Source organism: Somniosus microcephalus, chromosome 5, assembly GCF_052327205.1.
Source record: "Somniosus microcephalus isolate GS21.2 chromosome 5, FLI_Smic_1.0, whole genome shotgun sequence".
NCBI classification, from domain to species: Eukaryota; Metazoa; Chordata; class Chondrichthyes; order Squaliformes; family Somniosidae; genus Somniosus; species Somniosus microcephalus.
This window is the reverse complement of record NC_140991.1, coordinates 161,605,687-161,626,714: the sequence shown is the minus strand read 5'-3', so window position 1 is coordinate 161,626,714 and position 21,028 is coordinate 161,605,687. Positions and strand designations below refer to the sequence as shown.

The 21,028-nt window shown below is 52.6% G+C and overlaps 1 protein-coding gene across 1 annotated transcript in view; it reads left to right on the top strand.

Annotated features, from left to right (window-relative positions):
- dgkb (diacylglycerol kinase, beta) overlaps window positions 1-21,028 on the top strand; it is a 1,409,408-nt gene that overhangs the window by 1,146,199 nt on the left and 242,181 nt on the right. Inside the window, exon 21 of the mRNA XM_085988391.1 lies at window positions 8,000-8,060. Within this exon, the coding sequence (XP_085844517.1) occupies window positions 8,000-8,060 (61 nt within the window). The remainder of the gene's footprint in view (window positions 1-7,999; window positions 8,061-21,028) is intronic.

The following is a 21,028-nucleotide window of genomic DNA, read 5'->3' as shown; positions in this document are numbered from 1 at the left end:
GGCCACCGCACAGAGGGTGGTTATTTCGAACATCCCGCCCTATGTTCCTGGTGAGCTCCTCCTTCCCCATCTACGTCAACTTGGGGAGGTGAGGTCGGGGATCACACCCATCCCGCTCGGCATCCGGGAGGCCAGCCTTCGCCACGTCTTCTCTTTCCGGCGCCAGCTGTTCATCCAGCTGGCGCGGGAGGAGGACACTGACGGGGCATTCATCGTCCACCACGAGGGGACCGCCAATCGCGACTTCTGGACGTCGGACAGTGTGCGGTGCCACGCCTGCAAGGAGGTGGGGCACATCCGGAAAAACTGCCCCGCCTCCAAGGCCGCCGGATCATCTCGTGCGGCCGAGGCTGGCGCCGCCGACGCTCCTCCCCCCGGATCTGCCCGCGCGCCGGGAACGTCTGATGCGCGGTCGACGTTGGGGGCCGATGCCACCAAGGCCTCCAGTGGGGGGGAGGGAGCGTGTCCGGGCGGAAAGAAGGTGCGGCGGAAAAATAAACACCTTAGGGCGGGTCCCCCCGTGGATGGCCAGCCCTTGCCCCTTGAGCCCCTTACACCCGCGCTCCTCGCGGAGTTAATCGGGACAGACGCGAGCGGGAGGGGCCTCGTCCCCGAGCCTGTGGCCACAACCGCCGTAGCGGAAACGCCATTACCTGCGGCCAGGCTCGGGCCCGAGGAGCCCAACAAACCTGCTCCGCCGGAGGGAGCTGAGGAGGAGGCCTCTGCAGTCATGGAGGTCTCCCTCGCTCCCTCCGTGCTAAAAAGAAGGCGCGATCCCCTGGAAGAGGAGGAGGACCAGGAGGAGGAAGGTCCCTCCGAGCAGGGGGAGTCGTCGCCCGCCGCAGGTACTGCGTCCCCCCCCCCGCTGTCGTCATCACCAGTGATCGGCAGGGGTCGCCTGTCCCTCGGGAGGCTGAGGCAGATGTGTCTGTCCAACGCGTGCCTCCCGGGGATGGGGACGAGACCCTGCCCGTGGGGGGGGTCGCGGAACAACCCGCGGCGGTAATTGAAATTGACCTTCTATCGGTGCCGTTACCCCTCGCCGGGTCGGGCGGCCTGGGGTCTGGGTTGGGCGAGCTCGAGGATAATGAGCTCGCCCAATGCGACCCAGACATCTCCCAGGGGCTGCTCGACCTGGTAGAGGTTTTAAATATCCCATCCGCTGGGTCAGAGGTTGGTGGCGGGGCGGGGGATGGCCCCCTGGCTGCGTCTCTGGTGCCGGACGTACTGGAGGAGCTGGGAATTGTTCTCTCCCTGGTTTCTCCGGTCGTTCCGGCGTCTGGGGCGGAGGGGAGCTCTGAACTGCCGCCGTCTTCTGGCCCAGCACCCCTAGAGGAGCCCAGGGAGAAATCCTCTGCCGTCGATCCTGGGGGTGGGATCCGGGCGGAGGCGGGGCTGGCAGGCGCGGCCGAGCCGTTCGCTTCGCACTGCGTGGCGGACGGGTCTGCCGCTGGTGACGACCCCCTGGCGGAGGATGGGGACTCGGTGATGGGCACGGAGGACGATTCGTGCCTGGGTCGGCGCAATAAGGTCCGGCTTGCCCTCGACAGGTGGTCGGAGCTGTCGCTGCTCATCATATCCGTCCGCGCCGCCGTTAAGATCATGGGCGCGGACGAGGGTGTGAACCCGCTCGAGCTGCGTCGGCTCACAACGTTTCTCACTGGGCTGCTGAGGAAGTGGCGGCTGACCAGCGGCTGCGCTTCCTCCCCCCGTTAGGTGTAGGTAGAGGTTGCACAATGCTTCTGACATGAAGATAACCATAGCCAGCCTCAACATCAACGGCAGCAGGGAGGCGCGCCGCAGATTCAATAACTTCTCGGTCCTTCGGGACGGGAAGTATGCGGTGTGCTTCCTGCAAGAAACCCACACCGTTCCGGGAAACGAAGCCACGTGGCTCCTGGAGTGACAAGGAGGGGTCAGCATGAGTCACCTCTCCAACAATTCCAGCGGGGTGGCTATCTTGCTGGCCCCGCATTTTCAACCAGAGATCTTGGGGGTCAAGGAGCACGTGCCGGGCCGCTTGCTCCAGGTCACTGTTCGCCTGGGGGGCATGCCGCTCCATCTAGTGAACGTGTACGCCCCTCAGACCAGTGCGCAGCAAGTGCACTTCTTCGAAGAAGTGTCCGCTCTGTTGGGCTCCGTCAACGTGGGCGAGTGCGTCATCCTCGGGGGGGATTTTAACTGCACCCTCGAGGCGAGGGACCGTTCGGGTCCCCCGCGAAGCCCGGCGGCGATGGAGCAGTTGAGGAACCTGGTTGGGTCCTTCGACTTGGTGGACGTCTGGCGAAATCTCCACCCCGACTCCAGCACCTTCACTAGCATGAGGTCTGGGGGAGGAAGGTCCAGAATCGACCGCCTTTACATTTCCCGGGCGTACGTCTCCTGCGTTCCGGCGGCTTCCATGCGGCCGGTGCCGTGCATGGACCACCACCTGGTGTGGGCGGAGCTCGCTCCGCTGCGCGCGCGGGGGGGTTCCGTGTACTGGCATTTTAACAACCTGCTGCTGGAGGACGCACGGTTCCGGGATTCACTTCGTCTGTTCTGGGCCGACTGGAGAAGGAAGCGGGTGGGCTTCCCCTCCTTGAGGCTATGGTGGGATGTGGGCAAGGCTCACATCCGTCTCATGTCAGGAGTACGCGAAGGGGTCGACCAAGAGGTGGGAGGCCCGGGTCGGGCGGTTGGAGAAGGAGGTGCTCGACCTGGAGTCCCGTCTCGGTCAGGTCATCGAGGACCCGGCCCTGCGGAAGGTGTACGAAGAGAAGAAGGGCGCGCTGAAGGACCTGCAGCTCGTCGGGTCCCGAGGCGCGTACGTGAGGTCGCGGATGCAGCTCCTGCGGGACCTGGACCGCGGCTCCCCCTTCTTCTACTCGCTGGAAAAAAGATGGGGGGTCCGTAAGCAGCTCTTGGGGCTGCTGGCCGACGATGGATCACTGGTCTCGGATCCGGAGGGAATCAGCGCGGAGACCCGCACCTATTACGGGGCTCTGTTCTCTCCAGATCCGTGCAGCGAGGATGCGCGCAGAGTTTTGTGGGAGGACCTGCCGAAGGTCGGCCCGGAGGGCGCTGAAAAATTGGACGCTCCGCTAAGCCTGGCGGAGCTGACTGGCGCCCTCCGCCAGCTCTCTAGGGGAAAGTTCACGGGGCTGGACGGGCTGACCGTGGAGTTCCACAGGGCGTTCTGGGATGTCTTGGGGAGCGACTACGCGCGGGTCCTGGGGGAAAGTTTGGCGACCGGGGAGATGCCCCTCTCTTGGCACAGGGCGGTCATTGTCCTGCTGCCTAAGAAGGGCGATCTCCGCCTCCTTAAGAACTGGTGCCCGGTCTCCCTCCTCAGCACGGACTATAAAATCTTTGCCAGGGCCATGTCTGCTCGCCTTGGCACCGTGCTGGCCCACATGATGCACCCCAACCAGTCCTACACGGTCCCGGGCCGGACCATCCACGATAACATCCATCTGGTCCGGGACCTGGTCCACCACTCCCAGAGGGCTGGTCTGTCGTTCGCCTTCCTTTCCCTGGATCAGGAGAAGGCGTTCGACAGGGTGGATCACGAGCATCTCTTCGGGACTCTGCGCGCTTTCGGGTTCGGGACGCATTTCGTCGCCCGGATCTGACTTCTGTACGCCGCCACGGAGTGTCTGATTAAAGTTAACGGGTCCTTGACGGCGCCCCTTCGCTTCGGGAGGGGGGTGCGTCAGGGATGCCCCATCTCCGGTCAGTTATACGCCATTTGCGTGGAGCCTTTCCTGTGCCTCTTGCGGAAGAGGTTGATGGGACTGGCTCTGCAAGAGCCGGGCGTGGAGGTGGTCCTCTCGGCTTACGCCGATGACGTGCTCCTCACGGTCACGGATCCCGCTGACTTGCGGAGGATGCGGGAATGCCAGCAGATTTACTCGGACGCATCCTCCACCAAGATCAACTGGGAGGAATGTTCCGGACTCCTGGTGGGTCAGTGGTGGGTGGACTCCCTGTCGGAGGAGTTCAGGCCTTTCGCCTGGAGCACCACGCACCTCCTCTATTTGGGAGTCTGCCTTAGCCCTGCCGAGGACGCCTGGCCGGCAAACTGGCAAGAGCTGGAGGCCAAAGTCACCGCTCGCCTGGGACGCTGGATAGGACTGCTCCGAGTGTTGTCCTACAGGGGTCGAGCGCTGGTCATAAACCAGCTGGTGGCCGCCATGTTGTGGTACCGGTTGGTCACTTTGATCCCTCCCCCTCCGTTTGTCGCCAAGATGCAGAAGAAGCTCATCGACTTCTTCTGGGACAAAAGGAAGCACTGGGTCTCTGCCACGGTTCTGTGTCTCCCGCTTAGGGAGGGCGGTCAGGCGCTGGTGTGCCTTCGCACCCAGGCTGCGACTTTCCATCTTCAGACGCTGCAGAGATACCTGTACGTCGAGAATCCTCCGAGATGGTGTGCGCTGGCGACGTTTTTCTTCCGCCAGCTGCACGGCCTCAACTACGACACGCAGCTCCTGTTTGCGAAAGTGGGCGGCAGGCGTGCCGGCCTGCAGGAGCTGCCTGTCTTCTACCAGGAACTACTATGGGTTTGGAACTACGTCGCTTCCAGGCGGAGCTCTCCCCCGTCAGGAGCGGCGGCTCTCCTTCGGGAGCCGCTGCTCAGGAATCCGCACCTCCACGAACACGGGTTCGGGTGGCTGGCGGAGGGTAGGGCTGTGGCTGGCAAGGTGACCAGAGTCGGGGACCTGCTCGATGGCGGAGGAGCGGGCTGGATGGTGCCGGAGGAGCTGGCGCGGCGCCTGTCCTGGGCCAACGTCCAGCTCGCGGTCGAAGCCTTCGAATCGGTGAAAGTGACACTGGGCCCCGACTCCACTAGGTGTATCGACGCAGCTCAAGCACGTGGGGCGATCCCGTCCGAGCTTACCCCTGTTCAGACGGAATTCCTCATCGGCGCCCGGCCCCGAAACTCCCCTCGGGAACCAGCGCCTCACAACTTGAGCCGACTCGAGGAAATACCCTCCGTGCCTTTTCATTCCGCGCGGAGGGGTTTCCTGTACGGGCTGCTCCTGCACACTCTCCACTTTGCCATCTTCGTCTACCGTCCGGACACGCCTTGGCGTGGCGTCTTGCCGACTGGCGGTGGCGGAGGTCCCCAATGGAGGGCTCTCTACGCGGGAGTCCTCCCTTGTTCCATCGGGGACTTGGCCTGGAGGGTGTTGCATGGAGCGGTCCCGTGCAATAAGGTTTTAAGTAGGTTCACGGACTCCCAGGCCGCCTGCATTTTTTGCGGCCTGGGGGAGTCCGTGTTTCACGTTTATATGGAGTGTGAGAGGTTGCAGCCCCTCTTTCACTACTTGAAGGGGCTGCTCCTCGATTTTTGGTTGCACTTCAGTCCCACGCTCTTGATCTACGGTCACCCGGTGCGGAGAGGAGCGGACAGGTTGGAGGACCTCCTTGTGGGCCTGCTCCTGGGCCTGGCTAAAAGAGCCATCAATTGGTCCAGGCAGTGGGCGGTCGAGGGGGTCGTCCAGCCGGATTGCCTGCTTCTCTTCCGTGACCATGTTCGCGCCCGGGTGGCCCTGGAGATGGAGCATGCAGTGTCCGCCGGTGCGCTTGAGTATTTCCGCGACCAGTGGGCGCCGCGGGGACTGGAGTGCATCATCAACCCGGATAACCCAATTTTAATATGATTTGTTAAGTTTTAGTTGAACTTTTGTTTACAGTCAATTTGGGTTTTTTTTGGTCCGAACAAAAAGAGTACCCTCTGTTCAGTAAATACCTGTTATTATTGTTCTCCTGCAGTCCGTGTATTATTTATACTCGGACACTACAACCATTGACCAGAAACTTAACTGGACCAGCCACATAAACATTGTGGCCACAAGAGCAGGTCAGAGGCTGGGTATTCTGCAGCGAGTGTCTCATCTCCTGACTCCCCAAAGCCTTTCCACCATCTACAAGGCACAGGTCAGGAGTGTGATGGAATGCTCTCCACTTGCCTGGATGAGTGCAGCTCCAACAACACTCAAGAAGCTCGACACCATCCAGGACAAAGCAGCCCGCTTGATTGGCACCCCATCCACCACCTTAAACATTCACTCCCTCCACCACTGGCGTACCATGGCTGCAGTGTGTACCATCTACAAGATGCATTGCAACAACTGGCCAAGGCATCTTCAGCAGCTCCTCCCAAACCCGCGACCTCTTCCACCTGGAAGGACAAGGGCAGTAGGCGCATGGGAGCAGCATCACCTGCAACTTCCTCTTCAAGTTTAACACCATCCTGACTTGGAAATATATCGTCGTTCCTTCATTGTCGCTGGGTCAAAACCCTGGAACACCCTCCCGAGCAGCACTGTGGGAATACCCTCACCACACGGACTGCAGCAGTTCAAGAAGACAGCTCACCGCCACCTTCTCAAGGGCAATTAGAGATGTGCAATAAATGCTGGCCTTGCCAATGACACCCGCATCCCAGGAACAAATTTAAAAAAATACACAAAGCTGTTGGGAGTTAGCAATTAGTTTCAAGAGGAGTTGACCCACCTCTGTTTATGTTATTGCCTGCAAATAAAATCTATTGAGGCCAAAGATGTCTGACCACGAGCTTAGGCTTTTGGCAAGTTATTTCCCTTTTCCAGCATGATGAGGTCAAATAGCCCAGGAAGGTCAACTGTTCTGGCCAACCTGAACCAGGTTGAATTTGAATGAAGCAGGAAGATTTCACTGGACAAAATTTCAAGTTCAAATGAACTAATAATTTGAATTAAGCAACAAATTTTCAATGAGGCCTTTTTTGCATGAATTCAATTGTTGTGACTGCCCAGAGTGAGATGGGAGATAAATATGCCCCTATAATTTCTCTCCCGGGTTGCTCGCAGAAATATCTGGGAGATTAGTTCTGGGAGACTCCAGGATAATTTTGGGATTGAACTAACGTCATGTAGAGGAATTAAGTTGTTTCAATAGCACTGCATGATTTAGAGAGGAAGATACATCCCTGAGCAGACAACAAAACAGATGTAATGACACTTGAGGTATTTTCTCTGCACCATCAACACCTCAGGACCCACATTTACAGACTCTGTTACAGCTACTTGAACATTTCACTGGAGGCCTGTATTTTCTGCCTCCTCTTAACAAAAGTGGCCCACACATAGTTATGCCAGATTGACTTACAGATAACCAGTACCACAGGGATGGCTCATCCCATAGATGTGCATTAAACATTTATGTTTCAAGAACACCAATAGTAGCATACGTCAATTTAGTCATTCACCTGACCAAAGGTAGTAATTGTTTGTAAGAGGTAACATCCTCATCACTTTCCCTGCAGAAAGGTGGCATCAGCTGGGCAGGATACACATTGTTTCCTAAGTGCCAGGTTTTCCAAGAGTACACACCATTGTAGATGGCAGCTATTTACTGCACAGACTGTTGAGCCAGGTTGCCACCTCCTGACAAGCTGTCCTCTGGGGAGAGCACCATGAACTTCTATATACTTCTAACCCTACTTGCATTCATCTTATACTTTGGTGCATCCTCTTTCTCAGCCATTAAACAGGAGGTCAAGTGTGATGCCTTTCTGTCACCTGCCCACAGACGTTGTTATGTACATTAGGTTTCCTTTCACTTCATTTTTGCCTGGCACTATTTTCCTACCCCCTCCCCCTGCCTTAGCAAACTTTTCAAATGAACCTTGAAGCTTTATAAAGGGCATAATAATACTTGCTCCATTGTGGAACCACTTTAAGAGCATTCATCTCTTTACATTTAAGCTGCTACCCAGATTTTGCACATTTACCCCATTAGGCTAGCTGCTGGTGCAAACCCAAAACTTATGTGAATTATTCAAGTGAGCTGAAACTGCAAAATTGGGCACAGTGCATCATGAACAAGCCATTTCTGGCACAGATTTTAGTGGTCTCGAAAAATCAGAGCTCTAGTAATGTATAATAAAGGTTTTCGATGTATTTTTACCATGAGTCCTTATAATCTCTCTTGTATTGTAATGTCTACATCACTTTACTTCTTTGTTCTCCAGAACCAGCAAGTTCCTGCCAATGCAGATTGATGGAGAGCCTTGGATGCAGACCCCTTGCACAGTAAGTAGATATTATTTGTGAAAGATATTCCAAGCATGCTAAAATAATCCACCCAAAGTGTTCCAAATATTCAGCTGGTGCATCACTTTTTTAAATGAAGATGATGAAATATAGGTTTGCACGCTCCTGAAATGTGGGATGGATTCAATTGTTGACAAATGAATGGGTGTGTTCAGAAGGGTACACAAAGTTATAAATTAAAAATGTATAAAAATCTATTATTTGCTCTTGTAGGATTTTTAAACATGGTGAAGATGTGGTGAAGTGAGTCTGAATCCAGCTCAGACTGACAAGATAAAAGTTTCCTCTTGCTGATGCTTGCGGCTCAATATTGGCAAGATCAAAGCCATCCTGTTCGGCCCCCAACAGAAACTCTCTGCCCTAGTTCCTGATCTCATTCCCATTTATTGGATGCCATTCAAACCCAGGCAGATGGTACACAATCTAGCTGTTCTGATCAACCCTAAACTGAGCATCAAACCACACATCTATCATCAAGATTGTGTGCTTCCAAATCCAAGGCATCAATGCTATTGTATTAATGTCTACCTCATCTCTTGTGCTGTTGAAACCTTCATGCCTTTGTTACTTTAGACTTTTCCAATTATCTCCTCATTGACCTCCTAAGCTGCATTTTAGATATATTAAAACTGACCCAGAGCTCCAGCATCGATACCTTATTTCACTTAAAATCCTGCTCACCCATTGCCCTTTTTCCTGGCCATCGCGGTTTTGGATCTGACAGCGCCTCAGTATTGTTTCTCTCATGTTGCGCTATGTCTGTGTCCATGAACAACAGGAGGGGAAAATTGGAGAAAATATATATCTATTTACAAAAAAGTCTTGATGACAGTATTTGGAAACATTTAGTTGATCTCTTATGGCATTTCACATGGGAGTCAATACCAGGTGTAGTTTTTAGGTCAAATGGGTTTAGGGAGGATAGGAGGGGGAAGAGAAAGAGGGGGTAGAGGGAGAAGAGGAGAGAAGAAGTGGGGAGGAGGCATGGATAGGAAGGGTAGAGGATGGGGTAGGAGAGGGAGGGAAGGAGAAGATGGAGGCAAGTGGAGGGGTTGGGGGGATAGAAGATAGGGAGCAGAGAAGAAGAACAGAAGGAGAGGAGAGGAAAAAGGAAACAAGAGGTGAGTGGTTAGTTTCAAGGAAAAGAGGTAGGAGCTGGAGCCATTTTAATATTGCCCCTCTCCCCATCTCTCCTCCCTCTTTCCTCCTTTCCCTTTTTTCCCCTCCCCTCCCTTTCCTCCCTCTGCCCCCTTCTATTCGTGTCTCCCCTCTTCACTCCTCCTCTCTCTCCTTCCTTACTTCAGTTGCCATCCCCTCTCCTCTTCCTCTACTCTCACCCCTCCTGCCCCTCTCCTCTCCCCTCTCCTCTCCAACAATGTTCCCTCTAAGCTGCGGCGTGTGCGGGCATGCAGCAAGCTTGAAGGTACCGCGCAGGCCACTCACAAACTCTCAAAAACCACGCGGGCATGCAAAAAATTTAAAGGGACCATACATTGAGGAAACTGCCGCGCACAACAATGAAATTTTAGAGAGAACATTACTCTCCACCCTTTTTCTCCCCTCCTTCCATCCCCCTCTCTTTCCCCCCATTCTCTAACGCCCCCATTCTCTTCCCCTCCTCCATTCTCATCCTGTACCCCTCTGCTCTCCACCTGCTCCCTCCTCTTAAAGTTGAAATGCTGCTCAGTGATGTTGGGGGCAGGGGGGGGTGGCGGGTGGGCAGCAGGTATGATTAGAAAATGTTGCACATTGTGGGGTGGGGAGATATATGATGGGAAATATTTTTAATTGGGAAGAGGTGGTGGGGGAATTGGAGAAATTGAGTAAAGTTGATCTGTGGGGGAAAGTTCCAAATGGGAAATGCAGGTCAGTTGTCAGGCCCAACTGTATTGTCACTGTTGGGGTAGGCCCGGATTTTTTTAAATATTCATTCAGGGGATGTGGGCGCTGCTGGCAAGCCCAACATTAATTGCCCATCCCTATACAACTGAATGGCTTGCTAGGCCATTTCAGAGGACAGTTAAGCGTCAACCACATTGCTGTGGGTCTGGAGTCACATATAGGCCAGACCAGGTAAGGACAGCAGATTTCCTTCCCTAAAGGACATTAGTGAACCAGATGGGTTTTTATGACAATCCAGTAGTTACATGGTCACCATTACTGATACTAGCTTTATTTTAAATTCCAGATTTATTTAATTAACTGAATTTAAATTTACCAGCTGTCATGGTGGGATTTGAACTCATGTTTCACAGATCATTAGTCCAGGCCTTGGATTACTAGTTCAGTAAGATAACCACTATGCTACCATTCCCAAAATGTTTCTGGGTTGCAGGGGGGAGGGGAATTATTTTCTTTTGGGGATGGCAGAAATTCAGTCACGTAGTGACAGGAGAATCATGAAGGAATAAAGAGGCTTTTTATTTGAAGGCCAATCAAGGGTTTGCAACACCTTTTAAAAAATCGCTACAATCATACTCATTTTTAAGCGGTTCCCATAGTTGCAAGTAACTACACAACATGCAATTTAGTATCGTACATCCAGCTTTGTACTGCTGACAGGAAGTCCTGCCCACCCATGTGCACATTGAAACTTAAGGCACATAGGGGGGAAAATTCAGTTGGTTGCGCCACCCGTTAGCGCCTTAAGAGGGCGCTACATGGGGCGCAAACCAAGTAGTGCCCGGGCATGGCACTGCCCACGCCTCCCGCCAAATTCAGCAGGAGGTTAGTGGTGGCACTAACCGTTAGCGCTGCGCCGCTGGCAATGACGTCATCTGTCTGCGCAGCGCCCCGCTCATGCCCTGGCCGCGAACTTTGGGAGCGGCCCCTGATTTACTGCCGGACGCTATGTCCGACAGGGACAGGGTGGCGCATCTGCAGCCAGGGAGGCGCAAATTAAAGGCGAGGTGCGGGGCCGCCATTTTTGTTGTTGGCGGCCTGCCAGCACCTGCCTGCGCTCCGTCCCCGTCCTCCGGAACCCCCCCCTGCGGAGTGCCGGCTGCGCTCCAAGAGCCTGGCACTTCCCTTGGGTAGCCCCGCTTCCCTTTGAGGCACAACCGACCAATTTCTGGCGCGGGGTTACTAACTTTTCCGGGAGCGCCCCGGTGAAGTTAGCATCCCAAATGGGGCTATACTGAATTTCTCCCCCATAGTGCCTGTGATTTTACAAAATTATTTTAAGTTATGGTCTCCGAATGGGCGAAACTTCCTGCTGGCAGTGCAAAGTTGGAAAATTACCCCTCCTGTCTTTATTTATGGATCTGTAGAGGTACTATGGGGGAGAAATTCAGTATCGCCCCATTTGGGGCGCAATTATCGGCTGGGTGCAAAGATTGGCGCCTGGCGCTAATTATCACCTCCGACTGCAAACTTGGTTTTTATCGCCCCTGGAGGTGATTGGAGTGCTAAATCAGGCACTACACACCTGTCTTAAGGCGCAAAGGCCAAGGAGTGAGGCGCTACCTCAGAGCGCTGGCGAAGCTCATGTGATGTCAGTCAGCAATGGAACACAGACACACTGGCGCCGGCCAGTTCTTAAAGGGGAGGGTTGATCTTGCTCTCCATCCACACCCTGCTCATTGCAGCCTTGAATCTCGGCATGGAGAGACCTGTACATCAATTCTGCTGGAAAGAACAAAGGAGAGTCCCAGGGAAAGAGCTCAGAGTGCAGCCCCCATATTCTCTTTTAAATCGATGCAAGGAAGATCAAATCAGAAAGAACCTGCAAAGTGCTGCTAAGTTCCCAAAACTCCTCAACGCAGCTTTGAATACCTCCTGCAGCCTCTCTCTCACTCAGAATGCGTGGTGCAAAAATTTCGCTGACAAAAAAAGGCAGGAAGCGGTCACCTTTAAATAGTGCTCCCCTAGTCCCTTCCCGACTGCAAAACGCTCCCCTCAACCTGTCATTACTAGCGGCAGGCGTTAGGACAGGGGGCGCCACTCAATATCCGGTCCGGGGCGCTACCGGGGCGTTGCACACTCGACTGATGTCACGATCTGCCGGCGCAGGAGATCGTGGCGGTAGCGTTTAGCGCCGCCGCAAAATGTCTAGTTAATTTCGTGAACGGCGCCAGTTGCTTTGCACCCCATTAGCGCCCTCTTAAGGCGCTAACAGGAGGTGCAAACCAACCGAATCTTTCCGCCTATATCTCATGCAACTGCAGTAGTCTTCCAAAAGAAAATTTCAAAGCAGAATTTTTAATGAACCATGTAGTTTGATTTCCAGATATTTTCAGAAACTTAGGTAAGGGAAGAATAATGAGATATTGTCCTTTCTGACTGAGAAGTGAAGGTATATATTTACAGTTTCTAATTGTTACTTTCCAGTGTTTCCCTTTTTGCATACTGTTGCACCATTGTTAAGATTATGTGACAGTATTGCCATCTTTTTCTAAATCCCAGAGGTAATTTGAGCTACTATATCACAAATCTTGGCAGCACAAGCAGGACTGTTGCAAGGCTGCGAATTTCTAGAGAAAGTTCGACACTTTAATATCTGTTGACTTGAGGTACAGCACGGTATGGCACTGGTGCAACTAAGGAAGGTTAAATCTTATAGGAAAGGGCAGTAGATTTTTGAAGTGGATTTTAGGCATTGAAATATTTGACTTGAAGACAAAACTGGCAATTGTGCTGGTTATTATGTGTGTAGGTGACTGAAAAATAATCAATTGCTCCAATTTTTCATATATTTCCACTCTTGCTACAAGAACAAGTCACCACACTCCAAAAGCAACTCATTTTGTGAAGTGCTTTGAAACGTTTCAATGTGTTAAGGTGCTACATATACTCAAGCATTATTATTTAAATACTGATCCTTTCTGAAAAGATAGAAAAGGATTGCTAGCTCTTAGTTGCTGAGTTTGGAGATTAAGCATTACCCAAGCTCTAATTATTTCAGTACTATACTAACTTGTATGTTAACTGGTTACTTGCAACTATGGGGGCAATTTCCGTCTGCCTACTGACCTGTTCATGCTGAAAAACAGGGAGGTACGTAGATGAAAATTTAAAGAAGGAAAGACTTGCATTTATATAGTGCCTTTCACCACCTGAGGATGTCCCAAAGCACTTTTCAGCCAATGAAGTACGGTTGAAGTGTAGTCACTGTTGTAATGTGGGAAACGCGGCAGCCAATTTGGGCACAGCAAGCTCCCACAAACAGCAATCTGATAATGACCAGATAATCTGTTTTTAGTGATGGTGGTAGAGGGGTAAATAATGGCCAGGACACCTGCCACCCAGTGGCTGATTGGCCATCCGTGGCCCAATAGACAGGCAGACTTCTTCTTGAAATATTAAAATTAGGGTCCTACACTGGTTGTGGGACTCCAACACAATTTTCAAGTACCAATGGGTGGAACGAACAGCATACAATGCCAAGTACTGGACATAGAGTGGCCTAACCAACAGTCTTTAAAGGGACAGCTGCAATCCACTCCCAAAAACTCAAAAGCAAACCTGTGGCACTGCTGTTTGTGGGGCCAGGAGCAGGATAAAGATCTTTCCAGATAGGAGCATAGGAAGATAGGAACAGGAGTAGGCCATTCAGCCACTCGAGCCTGCTTCACCATTCAATTAGATCATGGCTGATCTGTATCTGTATCTCCTGCTACACTCACCTCCCCCCAACCCCTCCCAGGATTGCTTCCCCCCACCCACTTTAAAGATTTACTTCTGGCTTGGCTGCATGGAGGAATCACTGGATTCCCCCCCACGCCACTCCCTCCACCAACGACCCAAATTAAATCGTTTCTGAAATGCCAATTTATGCTGAGAGTTTTAATTCCATAGCCTAAAACTCATGGATCTATCTTTGGGGGCAATGATGTTTCCAGTCAATTAGTGCCAGGAGGTAACAGGCCACCAGTACACAAGTTCCTTGCTGGGCACCCACAGGACTCAACAATGCAGTGAGTATTTCATCATGTAAATAAAGGGCAGGGTGGTAGCAATCGCCACCTGCTTGTAAATTTCCACATGGAGTTATGTAGCAGTTTTAAAGAAAGAAAGACTTACATTTCTATAGCGCCTTTCACGACCACCCGACATCTCAAAGCACTTTACAGCCAATGAAGTACTTTTGAAGTGGAGTCACTGTTGCAATGTAGGAAATGAGGCAGCCAATTTGCGCACAACAAGGTCCCACAAACAGCAATGTGATAATGACCAGATAATGGCCTAAAAATTCGGTTGCTTTGCGCCTCCTGTTAGCACCCTAAGAGGGCACTAATGGGGCTGATGCGCTATCGATTCTAATAAAAGGCCGAGTAGAGTTCAGAACAACAGGCTTTTATTAACTACTGAATGCAACTACAAACAGATCAGGACTATGCCTCTAGTGGACGACCGAATGGCAGAGAGCTGCCGTGCAGCCGTCCTTATACCAGGTAGCCAAGGGCGGAGTCAGCTGAGGCATAGTCAGGTATAACAGTGAAACAAGAGTGAACGACAACAACAACAACAACAACAATAGTGAACACAGTGAACGACAGTGGTTTACCACATTCACCCCTCGTTTAAAATTAAGTCCGGCGGGGTGAAGTGTATCAAAAGTTCGAGTAGGTGAGTCTGTCGGGCGGCCTCGTTTGCCATCGAGATCTTCGTGGCGACGGTTGAGATGGTACAGCTTCCAACGACGCGTCTTGAATGGGATCGAGCACCGGCGTATCGTCCCCTTTGGTGTTGGGTGGGCGAGTGGACTCCGGCGGGTCCTGGGGTCGCGGCATGCCGTCTACTGGGGTGGAATGGACAGGGGTGAGAATTGGGTCTACTGAATTTTGGGCCGTGTCGAAGGGGGTCGTGGTGGAGGGCAATGGTGATGGGTCAGTGGACCCCGAGGGTGCCAGATCTCTAATGGAGACTGTATCCTCCCGCCCATCCGAGTATGCCACGTAGGCGTACTGGGGGTTGGCATGGAGGCGGTGAACCTTCTCTACCAGGGGAGCCGTTTTGTGGGACCTTACATGCTTCCTCAGCAGGACGGGCCCTGGGGACGTCAGCCAGTGTGGTAGTGAGGTACCGGACGTGGACCTCCGGGGAAAAACGAACATTCGCTCATGGGGGGTGGCGTTGGTGGCAGTACACAGCAGTGACCGGATGGAGTGGAGCGCATCAGGTAGGACATCCTGCCAACGGGAGGTCGGAAGGCCCCTAGATTTTAAGGCTAAGAGGGCCGCCTTCCAGACCGTCGCGTTCTCTCTTTCAACCTGTCCGTTCCCCCGGGGGTTGTAGCTGGTGGTCCGGCTTGAGGCAATACCTCTCATGAGCAGGTACTGACGGAGTTCGTCGCTCATGAAGGACGAGCCCCAGTCGCTATGAATATAGCTGGGAAAACTGAACAAAGCAAAGAGGTTGTGCAGGCATTTAATGACCGTAGCGGTGGTCATGTCCGGGCAGGGGATGGCGAAAGGGAAACGGGAGTACTCATCAACTATGTTGAGGAAGTACACATTATGGTCAGAGGAGGGGAGGGGCCCTTTAAAGTCGACACTCAGGCGCTCAAAGGGGCGGGTGGCCTTGATCAGGTTTGCTCTGTCAGGCATATAGAAGCGCAGCTTGCACTCTGCACAGACTGGGCAGCTCCTGGTCATGGTCCTGACCTCCTCGATGGAGTAAGGCAGGTTGCGGGCCTTGATGAAGTGGAAGAACCTGGTGACCCCCGGGTGGCAGAGGTCATTGTGGAGGCCCCGTAGTCTATCGATTTGCACGTTGGCGCATGTGCCTCGCGATAGAGCATCTGAGGGTTCGTTGAGTTTCCCGGGCCGGTACAAGATGTCGTAATTGTAGGTGGAAAGTTCAATTCTCCACCTCAAAATCTTGTCATTTTTGATTTTGCCCCTCTGCTTATTATTGAACATAAAAGCAACTGAACGCTGGTCAGTAAGCAGGGTAAATCGTTTTCCAGCCAGGTAGTGCCGCCAGTGGCGCACCGCCTCCACAATGGCCTGGGCCTCCTTTTCCACAGAGGAGTGTCTGAGTTCGGAGCCCTGGAGGGTTCGTGAAAAGAAGGCCACGGGTCTTCCCGCCTGGTTAAGGGTAGCGGCCAGGGCAAAGTCGGATGCATCGCTCTCCACCTGGAAGGGGATGGACTCGTCCACCGAGTGCATGGTGGCCTTGGCACTGTCATCTTTTATACGGTGAAAGGCTGAGCGGGCCTCCGCCGTCAGGGGAAAGGAAGTGGACTTGATAAGTGGACGGGCTTTGTCCGCATAATGAGGGACCCACTGGGCGTAATAGGAAAAGAAGCCCAGGCACCTTTTGAGGGCCTTGAGACAGTGGGGCAGGGGAAGTTCCATCAGGGGGCGCATCCGGTCAGGGTCAGGACCGATGACTCCGTGTTCCACCACGCAGCCAAGGATAGCGAGGCGGGTTGTGCGGAATATGCACTTTTCCTTGTTGTACGTGAGGTTTAGGAGTTGGGCCGTGCGAAGGAACTTATCAAGGTTGGCGTCATGGTCCTGCAGGTCATGGCCGCAGATGGTCACGTTGTCCAGGTAGGGAAACGTGGCCTGTAACGCATTCTCGTCGACCATCCGGTCCATCTCCCTCTGGAAGACGGAGACACCGTTGGTGACGCCGAAAGGAACCCTGAGGAAGTGAAAAAGACGGCCGTTTGCCTCGAAAGCTGTGTACTGGCGGTCCTCAGGGCGGATAGGGATTTGGTGGTATGCTGCCTTGAGGTCAATGGTCGAGAAAACGCGATATTGCGCTATCTTATTAACCATGTCGGCTATGCAGGGGAGAGGGTATGCATCCAACTGGGTGTACTTGTTGATTGTCTGGCTGTAGTCGATGACCAGGCGCTGCTTGTTGCCGGTCTTAACGACTACCACCTGAGCTCGCCAGGGGCTGGTACTACCCTCAATAATCCCCTCTTTCAGGAGCCGCGTCACCTCAGATCTTATAAAGGATCTGTCCCCGGTGCTGTATCGCCTGCTCTTTGTGGCGATAGGCTTGCAGTCGCGGGTGAGGTTAGCGAACGGGGGGGGGGTGATTTTGAGGGTGGAGAGACTACAGGTGGGGCGCGGTGGGCAATTTAAAAACTGCTGGTTGCAGACAGTGAGTGGGGGAAAAGGTCCACCATATGTCAAGGTGACACTCTTAAAGTGACAATGAAAGTCCAACCCCAGCAGAACGGCGGCGCAGAGATGTGGCAGGACGAAGAGCTTTACATTTTTATAAACGGAGCCCCTCACCGAAAGGGTCACTACGCAGTAGCCGCCACCGTCTGCTGAGTGAGATTTTGAGGCCATGGAGATCCGATGGCGCGCTGGCAGGACCGAGAGGGAATAATGCCGTACCGTATCAGGGTGTATGAAGCTCTCCGTGCTCCCGGAATCAAAAAGGCAAGTTGTGGCGCGGCCATTTACCTAGATGTCCATCGTGGACCTGGCTAGCTGATGGGGTCTGGATTGATCCAGCGTAATGGAGGCCGCTGTGGAGTCGGGAGCGTCGCTGTAAAACCCCGGTGAGGCGGTGGGTGAGTCGGGGGCCCGTTGGCAAAATGGCGGACAAAATGGCGGCGTCGGAGAAGAAGGACAAAATGGCAGCGCCCATGACGATCCCGATCCCCACGAGGCTGGAGGAAGGCAAGATGGCTGCTCCCACGAATCGCAAATGGCGCTGCTGAAGGTAGGGGTCTTCTGACTGCTGCAGACGCCAGCGTAGTGTCCCTTCTTACCGCAGGCAGAGCAGACAGCGTTTTTCGCTGGGCAGCGCGCCCTGGGGTGTTTGGTTTGGCCACAGAAATAACATTTCTGGCTCGGGCGGGACATCGCTGCAGCAGTTGGGGCCGGGGCCCGGGGCGGCGCCACGTCCCAAGATGGCGGCGGCCACGACATCCATGAGGCGGCCGCGCGGTCCGGGGAGTAGGCCTCCATGTTCCGATGGGCTACGTCCAACGAAAGAGTGAGTGAAATCGCCTTCTTCAGGTCGAGCACGCTACTTTCCAGCAGTCGCTGCCGTGTGTGAGTGGACCTGAGGCCCGCAATGAGGGCATCCCGGATGAGCTCCTCCGTATGTTCCGTGGCTGATACTTGCTTGCATTCGCAGGCTCGGCCGAGTTCCTTCAGCGCCCGTATGTATGCTTCTGTGGGTTCCCCGGGCTGTTGTTTGCGGAACCCCAGGAGATGTCTTGCGTAAACATAGTTGACCGGGCGTGCATATTGTTCCTTTAAAATGTCGATAGCCCCCTGGTAGCTCGTAGCGTCCCGGATAAGGGCAAAAGCTCGGTGGTTTACTTTCGAATTCAGCACCCTGAGCTTGTCGGCGTCGGTGGCGACGGTCTCGCCGGATGCAGCCAGAAAAGACTCAAAACAGTTCAACCAGTGTGAGAACTTAGCAGGCGAGTCCAGTTCTTGTGGGTCGAGTTCCAGGCACTTGATCTTAAGTATCTGCAGCATCATTATTTTTTTTTTTTTTTTGTCAGTAGTTAATAAAATTGATGCGCTATCGATTCTAATAAAAGGCCGAGTAGAGTTCAGAACAACAGGCTTTTATTAACTACTGAATGCAACTACAAACAGATCAGGACTATGCCTCTAGTGGACGACCGAATGGCAGAGAGCTGCCGTGCAGCCGTCCTTATACCAGGTAGCCAAGAGCGGAGTCAGCTGAGGCATAGTCAGGTATAACAGTGAAACAAGAGTGAACGACAACAACAATAGTGAACACAGTGAACGACAGTGGTTTACCACAGGGGCGCAAAGCAACTAGCGCCCGGGTGCGGCGCTGCCAACGCCTCCCATGAAATTCAGCGGGAGGTTAGTGGCAGCAGTAACCGTTAGCGCCCCGTGGCGCTTTGCCACCGGTGATGATGTCATCGCCGTGGCAGCACCCCACTCGCGCACCGGCCGCGATCTTCGGTAGTGCCCCCGACTTACCGCCGGATGCTATGTCCAACGGGGTCAGGGGGGCCTACCTGCAGCCAGGTCAGCGCTAATTAAAAGCGAGGTGCTGGGCGGCCATTTTTGTTGCTGGCCGCTAGCCAGTACCTGCCCCCGTTGCCGTCCCCGGCCTTCTGACCAGCAACCCCCCCCCCCACGGAGTGCCGGCTGCGCTCCGTGAGGTCAGCACTTCTCTTGAGTTTCAGGCTCTTTTGCCGGCTCTCCAAACCCTGATGGCCCAGCTGGGCCCCGGGTCGCACTGTGCAAGGCCCCTCCCCTTTAAGAAGGGGAGGAAGGCCTGCAGTACCACGGCGCTGCTGCACGTAGCCCCGCGATATTCCCTCACAGCACCCCAAGAGGGAGGCGGGGCGCTTCCAGTAGTGCCCCACTTCCCTCTTCGGGCGCTACCGATGAATTTCGGCCGCAGGGTCACTAATTTTTTCAGGCCGCTAAAATTAGCGCCCCAGCGAAGTTAGCGTCCCAAAGGGGGCGCGACTCATTTTTTACCCCAATCTGTTTTTATTATGTTGGTTGAGGGATAAATATTGACCAGGACACCGGGGATAATTCCTCTGCTCTTCTTCTAAATAATGCCATGGGATCTTGTACGTCCAGCTAAGAGAGCAGACAGGGCCTCGGCTTAACGTCTCATCCGAAAGACAGCACCTCCAGCAGTGCAGCACTCCCTCAGCACTGCATGGAGTGTCAGCCTGGCTTTATGTGCTCAAGTCCCTGCAGTGGGATTTTGAACCCACAACCTTCTGACTCAGAGGCGCGTGTGCTACCAACTGAGCTACAGCTGACACTTGATGCAAATTTAAAGTACAGTAGCTTTTAACATCACGCTTCCAAGTGCTTCCAATTATATCTTGGGTGGAAAGGGAGAAAAATCTCCAAGAACCAAGGTTTTATCTTGTTATTTTGTTTTAAATGCAACCTAAATTGTTTTTCACCCTGTATCGTATATCTGGCTTCTTTCACTGCCAATGAGCACTATAGTTTCAGATGTAAAACACTTGATTACTGTCAATGTTGCACATTTATTTATGCTTCATGGTTTCCAGTGGAAAAAAATCCTAGTCAGCAAATCAAACTTGCATTTCCATGGCATCTTGCACCTACCCATCAGGAATGATACAGCTAATTGTCAGTTACAGTTGCATTTACATTTAATTTTTTAATCCATGAAATCAGTGAAAATTAAATTTAAATAATGTAATTTTACAATAGGTTGTAAATAATCCCCATGATGCAGCTCACCAGTAATGCATGGACTAAATGGTTAAATTATGAGGTCAGAGTGCACAGACTAGGCTGCATGATTTTCTCCTGTTCCTATGTTCCTATGACTGAAATGTTATTGTGTGATTGGCTGAAAAGTTGTCAGTGGTGACAAAACATGTCCTGCCGTTTGAAGTGGAACTGAGAGGCCTGTACATTGTCATGACAAACCACGAGCAATCTGTCCTGTAGAGGACTGAACCCTGCCCGTTCAATCTCCTGGGAAAAAGTGAAGTAAAGTTTCTTCCTGTAATTTAAGCAATTGTCCAGAATTTTTTCTTCCTACTTTATTCATCCTTGACTGGTTGCCTTCCTTATCATGGCATTTTCAGTGTACTGTCAGTTTTGGAATCATCAGATTTCATCTTCTCTATCTGTATTTATTCTTATGACCCTTGATTTGTCCCAAATCAGATATTCGGCCAACTCCTTGTTGAAGGAGTTAATTGGCATAGCATTAATTGCTTTAACTGGGTGGCTATTCTACAAATTTGTAATTCAAGTGATTAACAAAAGCAATGATTGAGTCTGGTTTTCCGGTTATGAGTCGACATATTGGAGGTGAATTTCAACTGCCGCCCACCCCATTTTCCAGCATAAACCAAAGGACTGGCAGTTGAAAATTGACCAACAACAACAACTTGTATTTATATAGTGCCTTTAACATAGTAAAACACCCCAAGGTGCTTCACAGGAGTATTATAACACAAAAAATTTGACACTGAGCCACATAAGGAGAAATTAGGACAGATGACCAAAAGCTTGGTCAAAGAGGTA